At 36.8% G+C, this 21,689-nt stretch overlaps 1 protein-coding gene and 1 non-coding gene across 2 annotated transcripts in view; one reads left to right on the forward strand and one right to left on the reverse strand.

Annotated features, from left to right (window-relative positions):
- Positions 1-21,689, reverse strand: part of UBR1 (ubiquitin protein ligase E3 component n-recognin 1) — a 127,291-nt gene that overhangs the window by 97,085 nt on the left and 8,517 nt on the right. The window contains exons 2-3 of the mRNA XM_024568473.4: positions 11,696-11,952; positions 9,373-9,451 (exon numbers count right to left, since the gene is read on the reverse strand). Coding sequence (XP_024424241.2) covers positions 9,373-9,451; positions 11,696-11,952 — 336 coding nt within the window. The remainder of the gene's footprint in view (positions 1-9,372; positions 9,452-11,695; positions 11,953-21,689) is intronic.
- LOC112312028 (U5 spliceosomal RNA) lies at positions 18,844-18,955 on the forward strand. Its single transcript, XR_002975487.2, has one exon. It is a non-coding gene; the product is annotated as a U5 spliceosomal RNA (small nuclear RNA).

Genomic DNA, 21,689 nt, shown 5'->3' on the forward strand with positions numbered 1-21,689 from the left:
AAGACAGAAAATGTAAGCCAAAGTTATTATCTCCAGCCAAGCTATAAAAATACAATTCTGAACATGACAGAACTTAGAAAAAAACATGTATACAGGACCCCTTCCTAAAGAATCTAACTGACCAGAGAACAGCAAACTTTCTGTATGAAGGAACAGACAGTAAATATTTTAGGCTTTACAGGTCATAAATCTCTACTGAACTACTTAATTCTGTTTAGTACAGAAGTAGCCATAGACAATAAACAAATAAGCATGGCTAAGTTCCAATAAAACTTTATTTATGGGCACTGAAATTTTATTTTCATATAATATTTTAAGAGATTTTATTTATTTTTAGACAGAAGGGAAGGGAGGGAGGGAGAGAAACATCAATGTGTGGTTGCCTCTCATGTACCTGCTATTGGGAACCTGGCCCGAAACTCAGCCATGTGCCCTGACTGGACTTCGAACCAGTGACCCTTTGGTTCACAGGCTGGTGTTCAATCCACTGAGCCACACCAGCCAGGTATTTTCATATAATTTTAATGCATCATAAAACACAATTTTTCTGTCTTTTATCTCAACCATCTAAGAATGTAAAAGCCATGCTTAACATGCAGGCCATACAAAAATAGGCAGTGAGCCAGATTTGAACTACAAACTGTAGTTTATATACCCTTACAGGACAAAGAGGTGACTGGGGAAACATCAGAAAATGGACAGATGCTGAATATTTTATACATTTAATTGTAGGGCTAAGAACAAATCAAAGGTGAGGACATGGACAGAAAAATGTAAACATATAATCTCACAAACAGAAAGACTATAACTAAGAAATGAGAGAAGGAAAAGAGAAAGTAACATAAGATCATCAACTACTGTATAGGTAATAGAAGGGAGTCAAAGATACCATTAAAACTGACAGACTTGACAATACAAAGTAAGAAAAGAGATAAAAAGAAACTATGGGTAGTAAAAAATTATTATAGAGAGGTAACCATCTAGAACAAAAGTACCAAAAAAATTAGAATGCACAAATCAATATTTCTTCCTTCATATACATAGTAAACTGAAAAATGCTAGACCATCCACAGTTACTAAAAATAAAGCTTTATCTAAAGAAGGTAAAACACAATCTTAATCTATGGGAATGAATAGAAGTGAGGCACAAAATTCAGAAACATTTTTAAATGGCAAATTTAATAATGTACATATTTAGAACATCAATAAAATAAACAATAGCATAAATCAAGTTAAAAAGGCAGAAAACAAATCTTACAAAGACACATATACACTTAACTTATAGTCCAGCTATCCCACTCCTAGGTTACTCAAGAGAAATGAAACATGCCCACACAAACAACTGCATCAGAAAGCTTACAGAAGCTTTATTTAAAAGCTAGAAACAACCTAAATGTTCATCAATTGCTGAATAGATAATAAATTGTCGCACACCCATATAATGGCATACAGATTAAAAAGGAACAAACTGCTGATATATGACAGTGTCTCAAAGGCATTATGCTAAGTGAAAAAAACTAGTTACTACATACTATATGATTTCATTTATATGACATTCTGAAAATGCAAAACTATATAGACAGCCAGAAGCTGGGGGTAAGGGGGAAAAGGCACTGCAAAGGAAAACTAAAGAACTCTTGGGGATAATGAAAATGTTTTGTATCTTGAGGGTAGGTTTTATTGTATATCGATTATATCTCAATTAATATAACTTAAAAATAAAAAGTTTTAGACATCCAGCCAAGATGGAGTCATAGGTAGACACACTGTGCCTCCTCGTACAACCAAAAGAAGGATAACAACAATTTAAAAACAAAAAACAACCAGAACTGACAGAAAATCGAACTGTATGGAAGTCTGTATGACCAAGGAGATAAAGAACAAACATTCATCCAGACCGGTAGGAGGGGTGGAGACCGGCAGCCGGACAGAGAGGACTCGCAGCAAGGTGACAGATTATGGAACAGGGTGGGCAAAGCTGCAGCTGGCCAGTGAGGGAGCAGCTGGGGGACCAGGTGACAGACCAAGCAACCCAGGGCTCCAGCTCGGGGAAATAAAGCCTCAAACAACTGATTGAAAACACCTGCGGGGGTTGAGTCAGCAGCGGGAGAAACTCCCAGCCTCACAGGAGAGTTCGCTGGAGAGACCCACAGGGGCCTAGGACGTGCACAAGCCCACCCACCCGGGAAGCAGCACCGGAGAGGCCCAAGTTGATTGTGGGTAGCAGAGGGAGTGACTGAAAACCAACAGAGAGCAGAGCAAGCACCACTGCTCCCTATCGGACTCCTCCCCCACAGACAGCCTCACAGGGAAGGGACCAGCGTCACCCCGCCCCAGTGAACACCTAAGGCTCCGCCCCTTTCTGTAACAGGTGTGCCAAGACAAAAAAAAAAAGGCCCAAATGAAAGAACAGATCAAAGCTCCAGAAAAAATACAACTAAGCAACAAAAGAGATAGCCAACCTATCAGTTGCACAGTTCAAAACACTAGTAATAAAATAAATAAATAAATAAATAAAATTAAATTTAAAAAAAACACTGGTAATCAGGATGCTCACAGAATTGGCTGAATTTGGTCACAAATTAGATGAAAAAATGAAGGCTATGCTAAGGGAAACAAAGGAATATGTATAGGGAACGAATAGTGATGGGAAGGAAACTGGAACTCAAATCAATGGTGTGGACCAGAAGGAAGAAAGAAACATCCAACCAGAACAGAATGAAGAAACAAGAATTCGGAAAAATGAGGAGAGGCTTAGGAACCTCCAGGACATCTTGAAACGTTACAACATCCGAATTATAGGGGTGCCAGAAGGAGAAGAGGAAGAACAAAAAATTGAAAACTTATTTGAACAAATAATGAAGGAGAACTTCCCTAATCTGGCAAAGTAAATAGACTTCTAGGAAGTCCAGGAAGCTCAGAGAGTCCCAAAGAAGTTGGACCCAAGGAGGAACACACCAAGGCACATCATAATCACATTACTCAAGATTAAACAGGAGAGAATCTTAGAAGCAGAAAGAGAAAAGGACACAGTTACCTACAAAGGACTTCCCATAAGACTGTCAGCTGGTTTCTCAAAAGAGACCTTACAGGCAAGAAGGGGCTAGAAGGAAGTATTCCAAGTCATGAAAGGCAAGGACCTACATCCAAGATTGCTCTATCCAGCAAAGCTATCATTTAGAATGGAAGGGCAGATAAAGTGCTTCTCAGATAAGGTCAAGTTAAAGGAGTTTATCATCACCAAGCCCTTATTATATAAAATGTTAAAGGGATTCATCTAAGAAAAAGAAGATCAAAAATAGGAACACTAAAAATGACAGCAAACTCATAGTTATTAACCACCACACCTAAAACAAAAACAAAAGCAAACTAAGCAAACAACTAGAACAGGAACAGAACCACAGAAATGGAGATCACATGGAGGGTTATCAACAGGGGAGTGGGAGGGGGAGAGAGGGGGGAAAGGTAGAGAGAATAAGTAGCATAAATGGTAGGTAGAAAATAGATGGGGGGAGGGTAAGAATAGTATAAGAAATGTAGAAGCCAAAGAACTTATAAGTATGATCCATGGACATGAACTACGGGGGGGAATGTGGGAGAGATGGGGTGTGTAGGATGGAGTGGAGTGAAGGGGGGGAATGGGACAAATGTAATAGCATAATCAATAAAATATATTAAAAAATAACTAAAACAATAAAAAGTTTTAAAAGAAACACACTAAGAAAATATTTGCAAAGTATCTGACACAGCAAGAAGGAAAAGACAATAGGAAAATAAGTAAAAAGTAGAAATAGGCAATACACTGAAGAAGTTAAACATACAATTAAAATATGAAAAGATGTTAATTATTGGTAACAACAGAAATGCAAATTAAAATAATGAGATGAACCACATTTGGCAAAAATCTATATAAATTTTAAATGCACATACTGTTCAATCCAGAAAATCTACTTCTAAGAATCTAGCCTTAGGTATTCTTCAATATATACACTGAATTATATAAAAACAAAGAAAGGTACATTCCAATATTTGTTGATCAGTAAAAAACTGGAAACAATAGAAAGAGGATGGGTTAAACACAGGGTAATATAGTCCCACAAAGGAATACATGCAGCAATTAAATAAGGCAAGAGTAACTGTATGTATCAACATAGAATTATCCTCATTATATGCTGTTAAGATAAAAACAAGTTGCAAAAAAGGAATATATAGTAGGATCCCATTTATACACACACACAAACAGCCCTCCTAACTAAATAAATATATGTATGTTTATGTGCATATTTGTAAATATATTTTTTAAAAAAGATATGTAAGGATGTATGTTAAAGTGTGCTTAGTTTAAGGAAGTACAATGGGCCAGAAAGTCAACTATAATTTTTATTTATAATCTTCTGTATTATTATTATTTTTATCCTCACCTCGAGAACGTGCTTATTGATTTCAGAGACAGGGGAGGGAGGGAGAGAGGAGAGAAACATTGATTGGCGGCCTTCTTGCACACGCCATGACTAGAGACCCCTGCAACCCCAGCATGAGCCCTGACCAGCAATCAAACCCGCAGCCTTTCAGTTAATGGGATGACACTCCAACCAAGTGAGCCATTCTTGCCAGGACTTTTATGTATTATTTGAATTTTTAAAAGGTAAGTTTTATTGTATTGTCTGAGTAAATAATTATTTTTTATTTATTTAATCCTCACCCAAGGATATGTTTATTGATTTTAGAGAGAGAAAGAGGAAGAGAGAGAAACATTGATTGATTGCCACCCATATACGCACCAACTGGGGATCAAACTCACAGCTGAGGCATGTGCCCTGACAGGGGACCAAACCCACAAACTTGGTGCACAGGATGACGCTATAATCAACTGGGCCACCAGGCTAGGGCAAATAAACATTTTTTAATGTTTTTGTATTTCAAAGACAATATATGTATATAAATTCTCATCATGTAAGATTACAACAGTGTGATGTTAAAATAGACATTGATGAGTTATTTTTATAATTAAATCTTAGATATCAGTTCTGCCTATAATTTAGTGCTTTTGACCCTAAAACTTTATTTCAACACATGTTGAAAGCCTCTATGTCCCACGTACTATAACAGACAATAGGAAGTATAAAATATATGAGACCTGAACCTTGTCCTAGAGAGAGCTTATAGTCAGGTAGGGATGAAAAACACAAATATAAATATATCACTGCCATTTAGTAAATAAAGAGAGAGACATGCAGAGGAATTGAACAGATAAAAAGAGCAGTGTTAGTGAGTTTTGTTTTCTTCTCCAGGGTTATTCTGACTCTATGATGTGTTCCAAAAAAGAGTACCAAGGTTACAAGCCAGTTTGGTCTTCAGTATCATCTTCTAAGACACAAGAAGACCGTAGTTAGGTGAACTCAGCTACTATTTTGGTTCTGTTTGATCAAAGTCATATTATTCTGATCTTGACTTCTTAGAACTTAACATACTCTTCAAATCAAAAACCTTGGTCCTCTTTTTTGCCCACCTGGCGAATGTACTAGCTGAGAGAGAGGAAGAGAGAAACATTAATCAGTTGCCTCCCGCAGACACCCAGACTGGGGTTGGGGGGAGAAACCAGCAACCTAGCCTGCCCATCCCCCAGTCACCATGGGCACTGGGAGGATGGCCACCCAGCCACTGACCAAGAAGGCCCTGGAGACAGTACTACTCAGGAGTAACCTGTCCTACCCTGGGGCTCTCAGGAGACATCGGCCAGCATCTGGGAAGTGGTGGCTTCAGTACAATCCATCAAGTGTGATAGAGGCTGCAGCACGTGCTAGACAAGAGACCTTCAGAAGTAGGCAGATGGCACTAAGTGCCCAGGGGATGGGAGGAAGACTCCTGTGGGGAGGAACCTATGCATGTCCCCAGCTCTCGCTGTGATATTTTAGGATGTTTTGGTGGGTGGCTATTTGTGGTATTTTTCTCTAAACTTTCTTTTATTTGCTTTAATTTAAGATGTTTTATTTATTTGGTTTTTTAGAGAGCAGGGAAGGGAAGGAAAAAGAGAGGGAGAGAAATATCATTGTGTGGTTGCCTCTTGTGCACCCCCTACTGGGCTCCTGGCCCATAACCCAGGCACGTGCCCTGACTGAGTCAAACCGGTAACTCTTTGGTTCACTGGCCAGCACTCAATCCACTGATCCACACCCGTCAGGGCTAAATTTCCTTTTAATGCAAGCAATATTTTACAAGAAAAAATATATACATGGCCTGGCTAGGTGGTTCAGTTGGTTGCAGCATCATCTTGATAGGCCAAGGTTGTGAGTTCAATGTCCGGTCAGGACACATACAAGAAGCAACCAATGAATATATCAGTACATGGAACAACAAATAGAAATCTCTCTCTCTCTCAAATCAACAAATTATATATACACATATATATATGGCTGGGCATAAATCTTTTTTTTACTCTCACCAGAGGATATGTTCATTGATTTTCAGAGACAAGAAGAGAAAGAAAAACATAGATGTGAGAGAGAAACATCAATCAGTTGCCTCCCGCACATGTCCCAACCCAGGATTGAACATGCAACCTTTTGGTGTATAGGACAATGCTCCAACCAGCTGAGACACTCAACCAGGGCATGAATTATTCCCCTGCAAAAAAAACCCCTTTGTCCTGTCAGCAAGAATGACTGGAAAATAAACTGCCAAAGACCTTGGTTCTATTATCCAGGAAGATAGCAAAGTTAAGTATGCAAGGGTATACCATTATTCCATATTCACCATTCTAAAATAAGAAAAGAGAAACAACATTAAGAACAATTTAAAATTTCATTTTAATAGTGATGGTAAAAATTATTTTAAAAGTCGGGTTCAGTTAAAAAGTTTCTGGTGAAAGGTTTCTGCATGCCCTGACTGGCTGGGCGTCATCCTGAAAACTGAAAGGTGACTGCTTTGATTCCCAGTCAGGGCACAAGCCTGGGTAGCAGGCCAGGTCCCTGGTTGGGGGCGTGCAAGAGGCAACCGATTGATGTTTCTCTACCTTTTTCCCTTTCCCTTCCCCTCTCTCTAAAAAATAAATAAACATAATCTTCAAAAAGGTTTCTGCAGGTTCTGCAGGTTTCTGCACTGCTACTTGTACTACATTTGGTATAATTCTGTCCTAAAGTAATTTGGCAAAATGTATTAAGGACTTTTAAATGTTCATTTTAAAAAATTAATACTTTATTCTTTAGAGCAGTTTGTTTAAAGAAAATTTGAGCAGAAAATACGGAGTTCATATAAACCCCATCTTCCCTGGACCCTACAGTGTTTCCCGTATTACTAAGGTCTTGCATTAGTGTGGTACATTTGTTACAACTGAGGAACATAACCAATGATCAAACATGTAAATTCCATCAGTGATTACTTTAGTAATCTTGGGAAAACATTTTAACCACACTGTATCATAGGCTTCTCAATCTGGTTTTCCTTGTGCACAATAATAATACCTACACCCTATATATTTATAGCCCATCACTTCCAGAGCTAAAAGCAATAATGTCGAGGCCAGTCTAAAAACATAAAGAGCATGCCCTGTCCAGGTAGCTCAGTTGGTTGGGGTATACATCCCTATACCCCAAGGTTGCAGGTTTGATCCCCAGTCAGGACACATACAAGAATTGATCAATGGGTGCATAAATCAGTGGAACAAGTCAATATTTCTCTTTCTCCTTGCTTCACTCTCTCTAAAATCAATTTAAAAAAAACATAAAGCACACTTTCAACTTCATGGAAGACACAGTCAACATAACTCAAAGATATTATTTATATTTACATAAAACTTTAGGCATGTTATATATCCAAAAAGAAACATCAGTTATTATGTCTGTCTAAGCCCAGAGTACAAAGCCAATATTACCTAAGAAATACATTTCAGCTCAAAATAACAAGGTTGTCTAAAACTGTAACAGAAAAGAAAAAACCCTCAACTTCATTAGGAATTAGGAAAATAATAATTAGAAAAATAACCACCAGAAGGGCTAAAATGAAAAAGACACCAAATCTCACAAAAATGGGAGCACTGGGAACTCTCAAATACTGCTGGAGAACCTATAAATTGGTATACTCATTTTGGAAAACAGGCAGACATTATCTACTATGACTAAAAGATTTACTCTAGAACAGGGGTGTCAAACTCATTTTCACAGTGGACCACATCAGCCTCGTGATTGCCTTAAAAGGGCCGAATGTAATTTTAGGGCTGTATAAATGTAACTGCTCCTTAACTCGGGGCAAAGAGCTCGGTGCTGCCGCCAGGTACAAACAAGGTGCTGGGGCGGGTAAAACAAGGTGGAGGGTTGGATTCGGTCAGGGGCCTTGTGTTTGCCACCTGTGCTCTAGAACTCAGCAATTCTATACCAGACATATAGCCCAGAAAATTCCTGTACATGTGTACCAAAACATACAATAAGAATGGTCACAGCAGAATTGTTTATAATAACCCCAAACTAGAAGCAATCTATATTATTCACATATAGCACAATAAATAGACAATATGGATTACTGAGCATTATCAGGCCACTGTATAAACTACAGCTACATACATAATGCTGAGTGAAAGAAGTTACTGAACAAGAAAAAGATACAGTATGACTTCACCTATATAAAGTTCAAAAACAGATAAACCATTCCAATACCATTTGAGTGATAGACTAAAAGGAGAATCAAGGAAACCATTATCACAAAACGCAGAAGAGGTTATTGCAAGGGATGAAAGGCTGTGATCTAGGAAGGACAAATGGCAGGCCTCTGAGAGCTGGCAATGTCTTACCTCCTGATCTAAAGTGATCTCACCTTTAACTGGAACGTAATCAACAAAAGAAAAAAGCAAACAAAATATAACCAGAGACACTGAAATTAAGAACATTGTAACAATAGCCAGAGGGGAGTGGGGAGGGGATAGTGGAGAGAGGGGTCTATAGGAGCTACTATAAAGGACACAAGGACAAAATCAAGGGGGAGGATAGAGGTGGGGGCGGAAAGTGGAACTGGCTGGGGTGGGGTGGAGGGATGGGGAGAAAATGCAGACAGTTGTAACTGAATAAAAAGAAATAAATTAAAAAAAATTTTTTTTAAATAAAAAAAATAAAGTGGCTACAAGGGTGTTTGCTTTGTATTCTTTAAGCTGTTCATATGCATTACACATTACACAATCTCTTGTATAAATTTGATATACTCAGATTAAAACTGTATGGGGCTACCTCTTAAGATAAATGTCCCATCACATGATATGTTTAATTAGAAATAAAGGTTTACAGGTCAGAACTGTAATAGCAGGAACTCAAGAACTGGTCAGGAATATGAACTAGATGGCCAATAGATTCCTGCTAATCTACGTATTTTATGGCTCTATTTTCATACCTTGTACCGATGATTTTTATGAACACTATTCTGGAAGCAGTCCATACAGAGTACACATGTTGGATCAATTGCACAATCTCTGAAAAAGATTAAAAATCAGATTCCAAAATTTAGATTATTTCCACTGATGCTTATGGTATGACTACAATATAATGTGAGTAAGTCTCATATTGTCCACAAACTGAAAATGAAAATGCTTTGAAAACAGAATTCCAAATAATTTTGGTCTAATTTTAGCCATATTTATCCAAGTTTGGATATTTGGTTTTTTTTCTTAAATCACCCTCATTACTTCGAGCTTGCAAAGTGGTTTCAAACTGTTAAGCTACAACTCAAAATTAGTTTTGTGAAAAATGATCAGCTTTATCAATCATTTGCAATCATCTCACCCTTTGTATTTCTAAATATAATTAACAAACACTGTTCACTGTAAATGAAGCTTGGATAAAAACAAAATTCATTAAAATGTAAGTATCATAAGGGCAGGAATTTCTATTTATTTTATATGTTAATATGTCCCAAGCACCTAGAACAGTGCCTGGTACATGGTAGATATTCAACTAATACTTATTGAATGAATGAAATTCAATCTCTCTTAATCTCTTCCCTAATAACTACTTTTAAAATACACTAGTTTATTTAACATTTTCTGGAAACATTAAGATCAATATACAGTAAGTCCTCACTTAATGTCATCATAGGTTCTTTGACTTTACGTGAAACAACATATAACAAAACCAATTTTATAATAAGCTAACTGATATAAATAAGAGTTAAGTTCCTATGGCATCTCACCAACATTATAACAAACAACGTTAAACAAAACGTTATTAGAGGACCTGCTATAAATCAGTGCAAAATGAAAAATTAAAAAAATATTGAGAAGAGTTGAAGAGGCAGAATTGGGAAGTTTTAAAAATGAATCTTAAAATACTAACAGGAAATAAAGATTGCCTAATAATACTCTCTAGTATATATATGATCTACTGACTCATTTAGAGCAGGATTTCTAAACCTTAGCAGTAATGACATTTTGAACTAGATAGTTAATTTTTAGGAATAGAGGAGACTGTCCTGTGCATTGTAGGATGTTTAAGCAGCAACCCTGGTCTCTACCCACTAGTACCATTTCCATAGTTGTGACAATTAAAAATGTCTCCATGACACTTTTGGAGAAATGAGGTCTACAAATGTCTACTCTGCTTTAGTTGAAACTGATTGGGCTTAAGCTAAAAATACATAATATAAATGAACCTTACCGTGCTATACAGCAAAACAGTACACAAAATACATAAACCGCCTTTTTCCTAAGAAAAGAACTGGATAATAAGCCCTGGCTGGTGTGGCTCAGTGGATTGAGCATGGGCCTGTGAACCAAAGGGTTGCCAGTTCAATTCCCAGTCAGGAAACATGCCTAGGTTGCGGGCTAGGTCCCGTGTTAAGGGTGTATGAAAGGCAACCACACTTTGATGTTTCTCTCCCTCTCTTCCTCCCTCCCTTCCCCGCTCTCTAAAAATAAATAAATAAAATCTTAAAAAAAAGAGATTTGGATAATAAGATAGTATGTTCTCAACAGCTAGTAACTATACATAAACCAGTCAAACCTGGAATTATAGTGCAGCAAAAAACAATCCTCTGTATTTATAAAGTCTAAAAAGTCACATTCCTAACCTAAACTACCTCTAATAAAGGGGGGCAAAAACTAAAAGTGCTACTAGGATTTTAAAAGTTGAAAATTTCAGGCAGAAGTAGGGAGTAAAAAAGTTCTCTGTGCTACCATGGCATTTAAGTCAACTGCCCTCACAAAGGGCAAAAAGCCTAAAGCTGCTTCCAGTTTCCGTACCACTGGCCTCCCTTACCTAACAAAATTCTAACAGGTTCCTATAGGTCCATAATCTCTTGGCACCAAATCTCACTTGGTGGCAAAAAAATGACTTGAAATGTCATTAGTATACAGACTTTATTTATACTACTTCCTGTGAATATTCATACATTTCTTACAGAAATGCTGTGTTTGATTATAATAGAGAAGTATTCAGAATTCTGAAATACACCTGGCCCCAAGGGTTTCAAATAAGGGTATGTGGACTACATAAAAAGGCAAAAATCTATCACACACATTTTTGGAGAACATGAAGAAAAAAAATGAGAGAACTGTTTAGTTATATCATACTCAAAAACAAGCTATACTAGCAAAAACGGACTTATCAGTGCATAATAAAAGTTAAGCAGGATTAACATGTAATAAAGAAAGCTAATACATCATGAAACAAGTACAAAATATCAAGATTGTAATTTAATCCTATTAATTTCTAATTCTTACCTACAAGAATATGTTGTCTCTCCACTTTTGAAAACCTTACCACAGAGTTGAAATGCTCCACTATGTTTTAATTTCTCTAAACAAATATCTGGATCTTCTCCAAATAAATACCATTCCAGTGGAGTGAATATTGACGTTTGTATACTTTCTTCCTGCTTTTCCAAGTCTGGGTCCATTTCAGCCAAATAAATTTCAGGCACCAATTGAGCCAAACAGTGCAAGAAAGCAGTGTCAAAGTCAACCTGCTGATCCCACCACTGAAAGAAAAGGGAAGAGTAGACTTTGTTATAATTTCCTTCTTAAAAATCTAGGGGCACCAGTAATGGCATAGTTCTGTAATTTCTGAGAAACCAATTTACAATATATTCTTATTTCATTCTTGGTAATACAAAAAGAAGTAGGTGATATTAAAAAAAACCCCTAGAGCACTGGCTAGTGTGGCTCAGTAGATGGAGTGCCAGCCTGCAAACCAAAAGGTCGCTGGTTCGACTCCCAATCAGGGCACGTGCCTGGTTTGCAGCCAGGTCTCCAGTTGGTGGGGTGCGAAAGGCAACCGGTTGATGTATCTCTCACACAGATGTTTCTCTCTCTCTCCTTCTCCCTTCCTTCCCCTCTCTCTAAAAGTAAATAAATAAAATCTTTAAAAATAAAAGCCTTGCAAATAAGTGATTGCCCACATATACCACAGACATCTAAAATAAAGAGCAGCTATAATGGGTGAGAATTATCCTTTCCTTCTGGAATGGCCAACTTTTGGTGTGTAAAGGTGATTCTATTATCAGTTCAAGGTTATACAAAGCATTTCCCATACTCTTAGTTTGTTTTAAGGAACCATGTATTTAACGACAGAGCAAAATGAATGAGTGCCAAAGAGTTTTTAAAACACAAAAAGCACTAACCATAAAAGAAAAAAAGGAAAAAAAGAAAAACCTTCTGCTCTTCAAAAGAAACTGTTACAGATGGTTTATGTGCCACACTTATTTGCACATGAAAACAGGCCCAACATTATTAGTCATTAAGAAAATGCAAATTAAAATGACAGTAAGATTACCCTACACAACCTATTAGAATGTAGGCAAAAAATAAAATAAAATAGAAACTGGCAATACCAAGTATCAACAAGAATGCAGAACACTGGAAAAGGAAAATGTGGTGGGAATTCAAAATGGTACAGCCACTTCATAAAGAGTTTAGCAGCTTCTTATAAAGTTAAACATACACTTATCATATGACCCAGCAGTCAAACTCCTGGGTATCTACCAAAAACTAAACTAGAAATGAATTATAAACTATAGTACATCCAAAGCAAGGAGTACTACTCAGAAATAAAAGGAATAAATGCAGTATCAGATTGCATGCAATACATGCAATATCAAAAATGCTTCAAAAAAAGTCAAACTCAAAAGGCTATATACTGCCTCTTAGCAGGTGGAATGAAGTTCATGTTGAAAGCATCTATGTGAATTTAACAAAGGCCAGTTTCTGTGCGAAACAGCTGATTCCATAATGAGTGGGTTTAACTGACACTATCTGCAGATTTCAGTAACATCACCATTCCACCCTTATCTTCAATCAAACAAAACAGCTTCCCAAATACTAGGAAATGCCCAATTAAAAAAAGACATTCAGGGATTACTCACTGGCAATTTGGGCTTACACATGAGGTCTAATTACCCCAAATGATCCAACCAGTCTAAGATTTTTCATGCCATTCAGTAACAGCAGGCTTAAGTGAAATGAAGACAGGAAAAAGAAGAGGATTGAAGACATAACTGTCTATCACCCAACATTGGCAATTTAGTTGCAATTAAATTAATTACAATTAAATTAATATTGTTCATTTGAAATAGGTTGGTGTTCTGGTTTTATTAGTATTTCATACTTGTCTTACAGGTACATAAAAACTATAAGGCATTTATACCTAGATTTATATTTTTACACATTTAAATTATATTCTAAATTTTTTAAAAATGCCTCTAAAGGCTATGTACTGTATGTTTCCACTTATATGACATTCTGGAAAAGGCAACTTACTATATAGAGATGGAGGACAACAGAGTCTCCAGAGGTTGACTGTACAAAAAGGCACTGATGGAATTTTTCAGGGCAATGAAACTATTCTGTATCTGTACTACTGTGATGTTTACATAACTGTTGGTAACTGTCAAAACTCACAGAACTGTACAATAAAGTTATTTACTTTATGTAAATTTTTTAAATGCTCACCTGAGTATATATATATTTTCATTATTAATTTTTGAGAGAGAGGAAAGGGGAAGAGCGAAGGAGACAAAGAGAGACAGAGAGAGAGATGTGAGAGAGAGAGATAGATCAGATGCCTCCCACACACACCCGACCAGGCATCAAACCCTCAACCCAGGCACGTGTCCCAACAAGGAATCAAACCCCAAACATTTTTTGGCATATAGGAGGACACTCCATCCAACTGAGTCACTGGGTCAGGGCGCTTTAAGTAAATTTTTAAAGTAAATAAAAAAGGACATAGTTTAAAAGATGAAAAGGAGGAACACGGAGTGAGAGAAAATACTTGCAATAATAATTTGAGTACTTTCCCCCAAAGAGAGGAACAACGCAAGGATATCTATCCTCTCCCATTCAATATTGTTTTTAAAATATGTTTATTGATTAAGCTATACAGTTATCCCACTTTTTCTCACTTTTGTTCCCCTCCACCCTGTACCCCTCTCCCACCAGCATTCCCCTCCCCTAGTTTATATCCATGGGTTATACATGTAAGTTCTTTGGCTTCTCCATTTCCTATATTATTCTTAACCTCCCCATCTATTTTGTACCTACCATTTATGCTTCTTATTCCCTGTACCTTCCCCCCCCCCATTCCCTGTCCCACCCCATAACCCTCTACATGATCTCCATGTCTATGATTCTGTTCCTATTCTACTTGTTTGCTTAGTATCTTTTTGTTTTTGTTTTTACATTCAGTTGTTGATAGTTGTGAGTTTGTTGTCATTTTACTGTTCATGGTTTTGATCTTTTTCTTAGATAAGTCCCTATAATAAGGGCTTGGTGAAGATGAACTCCTTTAACTTGACCTTATCTGAGAAGCACTTTATCTGACCTTCCATTCTAAATGATGGCTTTGCTGGATAGAGCAATCTTGGATGTAGGCCCTTGTCTTTCAAGACTTTGAATACTTCTTTCCAGCCCCTTCTTGCCTGTAAGGTCTCTTTGGAGAAATGAGCTAACAGTCTTATGGGAAGTCCTTTGTAGGTAACTGTGTCCTTTTCTCTTGCTGCTTCTAAGATTCTCTCCTTCTCTTTAATCTTGGGTAATGTAATTATGATGTGCCTTGGTGTGTGCTTCCTTGGATCCAACTTCTTGGGGACTCTCTGAGCTTCCTGGACTTCCTGGAAATCTATTTCCTTTGCCAGATTGGGGAAGTTCTCCTTCATTATTTGTTCAAATAAGTTCCCCATTTCTTGCTCTTCCTCTTCTCCTTCTGGTACCCCTATAATTCAGACGTTGGAACGTTTCAAGATGTCCTGGAGGTTCCTAAGCCTCTCCTCATTTTCTTGAATTCTTGTTTCTTCATTCTGTTCTGGTTGAATGTTTATTTCTTCTTTCAGCTCCAAATCATTGATTTGAGTCCCAGTTTCCATCCCTTCGCTGTTGGTTCCCTATACATTTTGCTTTATTCACTTTGCATAGCTTTCACTTTTTCCTCTTTTTCTGTGACCACATTCAACCATTTCTGTGAGCATCCTGATTACAAGTGTTTTGAACTTTGCATCTGATAGGTTGGCTGTCTCCTCATTGCTTAGTTCTATTTTTGAAACTTTGATCTGTTCGTTCATTTGGGCCATATTGTTTTGTCTTGGAGTGCCTGTTATGTTGTAAGGGTCAGAGCCTTAGAAAATCACCAGGGCAGGGCAAACCACTTGGCTGCGCTGTGGCACTTTATGTGGGGGTGGGGTCCAAAAGTGAATAATGACTCTTGCTTGGCTTTTGGCCAGCTTTCAGTCACTTCCCCCACTATCTACAAGCAAATTGGGCCCTTCTGGTACTGATTCCCAAGTGGGTGGGCTTGTGTATGTTCTAGGACCCTGTGGGTCTCTCCAATGAACTCTCTTGTGAGGCTGGGAGTTTCTCCCACTGCTGCAATTTTCAGATTCTTACAGCCAGAGGTTTTGAGGCTTTATTTCCCTGCTCTGGAACCCTGGGTTGTGCAATCTATCTTGCTCCCCAGTTGTTCCTACCGGTTTGTCCACATGCAAATGTGGGACTGCCCAGTCTGCCAGCCACTGCCTGTCCTCCAGCCACCACCTTGCTGCGTGTCCTCTCCACCCCGACTGACCATCTCCACCCCTCCTACCTATGTGGATGAATATTTCTTCTTTAATCTTTGGTTGTTGGACTTCCATACAGTTCGATTTTCTGACAGTTCTGGTTATTTTTTATTTTTAAATCTGTTGTTGTCCTTTTTTTGCTTGTGCAAGAAGGCAAAGTGTATCTACCCATGCCTCCATCTTGGCCAGAAGTCTCTCAATATTGTAATAAAGATCTTAGCTAATGTAATAAGACAAGAAAAAAATAATAAAAGGCATGACAATTGTAAAGGAAGAGTAAAACTGTCTCTATTCACAAATGATATGATTATCTTCATAGAAAATCTCAAAGAATTAATTTTTTAAGTATTTTTAAAAGATTCTATTTATTTATTTTTAGACGGGGGGAGGGAAGGAGAAAAAAGAGGGAGAAAAACAATGTGTGGTTGCCTCTTGCACACCCCCTACTGAGGACATGGCCTGCAACCCAGGCATGTGCAGTGACTGGGAATCAAACCAGTGACCCTTTGTTTCACAGGCCAGTACTCAATCCACTGAGCCATGCCAGCCAGGACTCAATGAATTAATTTTTTTTAAATACACAAAAAAATGTAAGTGAGCCCTAGCCAGGTAGCTCAGTTGGTTAGAGCATCATCCTGATATGCTATAAGGCTGTGGGTTCAACCTCTGGTTAGGGTACATAAATGAATGCATAAATAAGTAGAACAACAAATGAATGTTTCTCTCTCTCTAAAAATTCAGAAAAAAAGGTTGTAAGTGAATTGAGCAAGCTCACTAGATATAGGATCAATATATAAAAAGTAACTGTATTTCTATACACTAGCAACAAAAAAATGGAAAATAAAATTAAAAAAATAGCATTTACAATAGCATCAAAAACCAAAATATTTGGGCATTAACTTAATAAAAGATGTGTAAGACTGCTACACTCAAAACTACAAAATATGAAATTTCTAAAACATCCAAATAAATGAAGAGCTATATATCATATTCACTCATCATAAGATTTAATATTATTACGATGTCTATTCTTCCCAAAGTAATATACAGATCCCACACAATCCTAACAAGATTTTTATCAAAATTGACAAGATGATTCTAAAATGAATATGAAAATGTAAAGGACTTAGAAGAAACTTATACTACCTGATTTCAGGACTCTCTATAAAGCTATACTAATTGAGACAGAGTGGTATTAGCATTGAGGTACACATTTATCAATGAAAAAGAAGAGTCCAAAAATTAATCCAAATATATGAGGGGGAAGCCCAAAGAATCCCAGAGTTTATTTATAAAAAATTGTGTATTTATTCTTACATGGTTAAACTTCAATCATCTACAAAGTACTCTCCATTTGATACAATTCATCTATTGAGACATTTTTTCCACTGCTCAAAAACAGTTTTTGAACTCATCGATTTTGATGCCTTTTAGTGCTTCTGCTGTTTTTTGGTTCACCTCTTCCACATGGGCAAAACATTTCCATTTGAGGACATTTTTCAGGGAAAACGAGAAAAAAAAAGTGGTTTGGGTTAAGATTGGGTAAATAGGAAGGGTAGGGCATGGGGAGTCATGCCATCTTTGGTCAAAAACTGCTGAACAATCAGCATGGTGTGGGCGGGTGCGATCATAAATCACCCATCATGATATGGGCAAACGTGCTGAAAAAGTCTTCCAAAAAAATTCACTGAAGCCAAACGCAGCCTCTTACAACACCACCTGCTGGTACACTGATACAGATGGGTTTCTAGACACTTACTTAGTGGGGAAATTCTATACTACAAGGGCTCACCCTCCAGAAGATAATCCTGTTTTTTGGGGGGGTTCCCCCTTGTATACAATCAATTGATTTTTGAAAAGGAGCCAACACAAACCAAAGACAAAAAGACAGTATTTTCAAAAACTGGTGCAGGAGCCATTCGGTATCCTTATGGAGAAAATAAACGAACTTTAACTTATACTTCACACCATACACAAAGATTAAGTTGAAATAGGTCACAGACCTAAATATAAAAGCTAAAACTATGACACTTCTTGATGAAAACACAGGAGAAAACTCTTGACATCCTTGGAGCAAGCCAAGATTTCTTGAACAGAACACAAAAAGCACTAAGGATGAAAAAAAAATGGATAACTGAACTTAATCAAAATGAAAACTTCCTGATGTTCTTCATGCCACTCCTTATGCAGTTTTCAAATTTTTCATACAACCTAACAATGAAGATGAATTTTTGAAATAGATATATTTTCAAATGAACATATCTCTACTTCTTGAATCTATCTAGCTATATACCTTCCTATGAATTTACATAGAAACAGGAGGCAACTAAGAAGTATACTTAATCATACACTAACCCATCTTTTCAATAGGGCATTGGGCACCAACCCGCAAACTATCTGGTAGCTAAGGCACTGGCAATTTTGGCACAGGAACACCCTGTCCCAAGCTGTGAGACTGTTTAGACTACTGGGAAGTGTTGTCTAGGCAAAAAATTATCAAGAGAAGGAAGTATTAGGGAAGAAAAATTAGAATTCTTCAGTTTGTAAAAATGATGGCTAGATAATGTTTATAAAATTACAAAGTTTATAAAGTCAAAGTTTATTAAATAAATAAGTATATTAATTAAATATAAAGTGTTTTAATAAGGTAAACAGATACTTGTTCACTATATCTTAGAGTAAATTAAGCAGGCGTCCCTTGAAGTGTTAAAAACAATTTTCAGGGCAAAAAACAATAATTAGATTTCTATTTAGCTATGATAAATTCATAAAATTTGTCCAGGGAATTTTATAAGATGACACAGAATTAAGAATTTACATAAGATACTTTGGCTTCACTTCAGAAAATCTTTTGCCTTTTACTAAAGATTTCTATGGGGAGGAGCACTCTGGAGAAAAAACAAAAAGAATTTACAAGGTTCCATAACAGGTAACTAAGGAAAGTTACAATACTTGTTTATATATAAAGCTTTCTGAGTTTGCTCTCATGAAGTTCAATATACCTCCATAAATAAGTTCAACTTAATAAAACTAAATGTAAAATATTATGCTAAAATTAGGCATTGTAGCCCTGGCTTGCGGGGCTCAATGGATTGAGTGCCAGCCTGAGAACCAAAGGGTCGCCAGTTCGATTCCCAGTCAGGACACATGCCTGGATTGTGGGCCAGGTCCTGAGTGGGGGGCACACAAGAGGCAACCACGCATTGATGTTTCTCTCCCTCTCTTTCTCCCTCTCTTCACCTCTGTCTAAAAATAAATTTTAAAAAATCTTTAAAAAATCTATATTACATATACTTTCAAATTTTCTACAAATTTGAGTTTTCAACATATATACATGTACATCTATGAATATGCTTTCCTAAACACAGAATAAAGATCTGGAAGAAGAAACATCAAAACTGTTAACAGTGGTTACATGGAGAGAAGAAACTGGAGGGTCTAGGAATTTTCCTATTTTATTTTAAACAATGTCATATTGCTTGACTTAGACACTATAACAAGTGTCAATACTTTTGCAATTAAGAAAAAAGACTCAAAATCTCTAAGATATAGTACACCCATTTAAAATGACGCCAAATAGTTTCAAAGTATCTTCCTGATGTACTTACTAAATAGAAAGGGAAAAGATAGTAAGTATAAAGTAGAAAGACCCTGCAAATACCAAGTTAACCAAATGATTAAGATAAATATCTCTAGTAATAAAAAATACTGATATCAAGAATCCATTAATATGAGGCACTGAGCAAAAAACAGTAACATTTTTGTGGTATTTCCCCCCAAATACAGAGCATCATTCCAATCACAGAAAAACATTAAACTCAAATTCAAGAACATTGTACAAAACAACTGCTCGATATTCTTCTAAAGTGCCAAGGTCATGAAAAACAAGGAAAAATCAAGACACTGTTACAGACTGAAAGAGACTATAGAGAACCTGAGACACAGACTGGAAGAGACAAAGGAAAAATAACTAAATGCAATGTGGGATCCTGAAAAAGATCCTGGAACAGAAAAAGGGCATTAGTGGGAAAACTGGCAAAATTCAAAAAAGATCTATAGCTTAGTTTTATCAATATTAACTTCCTGTCCCTAATAATTGTAATAAGGTTATGTAAGATGTTGACATTAGTGGATATAGGTGTGAGGGATATAAAAGAACTGTTGGTGCTATTTTTCCAAGTTTTCTATAAATCTAAAATATATTCAAAATAAAATATTAGAAAAGAAACTGATACTGATGATGTTTATTTACTAATATTGAAAGGCATGAATAAAATACAGTTCAATAAAGTAGATTACAAAGTATTATGTATCAAGTCTCATTTCGTTTAACTATTATATATATTTACATGGGGGGGGGGAAACAGAAGGAATATATACCAAAATGTTAATAGTGGTGGGTAGTGGGACTTTAGAATATTTTCATGGAATCTGTTTGTATGTTTGCTTAGCTAATATGAATAATATCCTTACAGTGACTTCATATTAAGGGGATAATTTTTTATTATAAAATTTAAAATATTTTACTAAAACCTTTTTTAAAAAACACGCCTTCCAGTCTTCTAACTCCAAGTTCTCCAGGGTACTCACAGACCAACAACTTGTATTCTCCATGTGTCTGACAATTACTGTAACTGTTGAGAGCTAGGAAAGAGGTCTAGACAATTATAAGCATTGCTAAGCAGAAAACCTCTTGAAGGTCACTAAAATGGATAAGGAAGAGAAACAAATCGTCATCCGAAATAAGCTTATCAACAGGTGACAGACAGATGGTTCCTATCAACAGGAGACAGACAGATAGTTCCTCCTGAACCCAGAGCAAAATTCCTCCAGAGCTCAGAGCTATGCAGAGATAACAGCAACTCCCGCTTTTGTAACTTGCTTGCTTGCTTCTCACTGTATAAAAGGGCTAGCCTGTGAGCGTTCGGGGCGGCTCTCATCTGCAGCTCTTCTGAGCACCATGTCTCCGGGACACATCGAGAGTCCGCCCCTGCGCAGGTTAAAAGAGTTGGCCATTAAAGTAACATCTCTGTAAATGTCCTGAAAGTCTCCGAACATCTGTTTCTTGCATCAGTGGGTGCAACATAACTAGTTTTCTTTTTTTCAAATAGTACTAAATGGAAAAAAATGCTGTATATTTAGTGCTATACACGAAACAAAAAAACTTATGTCCCACCTAATTATGGAAGGCATAAAACCAGTTCAAGTTTTTCAAGAATATTTTCAAGAACATGAGAAACTTGAGAGTCAAAACTGAAGAGAGCCAAAAACCTAAGGGATCTTCTGATTCAAGTCCCTCAAGTACAGATCAGAAAACTGACTCACAGGAAAGAAGTAAATTGGCTTGACCAAGATCAAATAAGCAATTAACATCAGTCAGGAACAGAACTTAGGTATCCTAACTCCTAGAGTTCAGTGCTCATTCTCCTTAACCAAATATAAATAAAACTTTTTAAATTTACTCTTAAGATTTGTTCAGTTTCACTCTACTACTAAAACAAAACAAAAAACAAAGCTTTGCCTTCTTTTAAATTTTTCCTCCAAATGAAGGCTCTTAGCTAACAACTGCCTAACATTCCTGGATACTACTAAATATTGTATATCTTTGTCACTACATGTCTTAGTGTGAAGAACTAACATTCTGAAGTGTTATCTTTATATTGTTGGTT

Source organism: Desmodus rotundus, chromosome 7, assembly GCF_022682495.2.
Source record: "Desmodus rotundus isolate HL8 chromosome 7, HLdesRot8A.1, whole genome shotgun sequence".
In the NCBI taxonomy this organism is placed as follows: domain Eukaryota; kingdom Metazoa; phylum Chordata; class Mammalia; order Chiroptera; family Phyllostomidae; genus Desmodus; species Desmodus rotundus.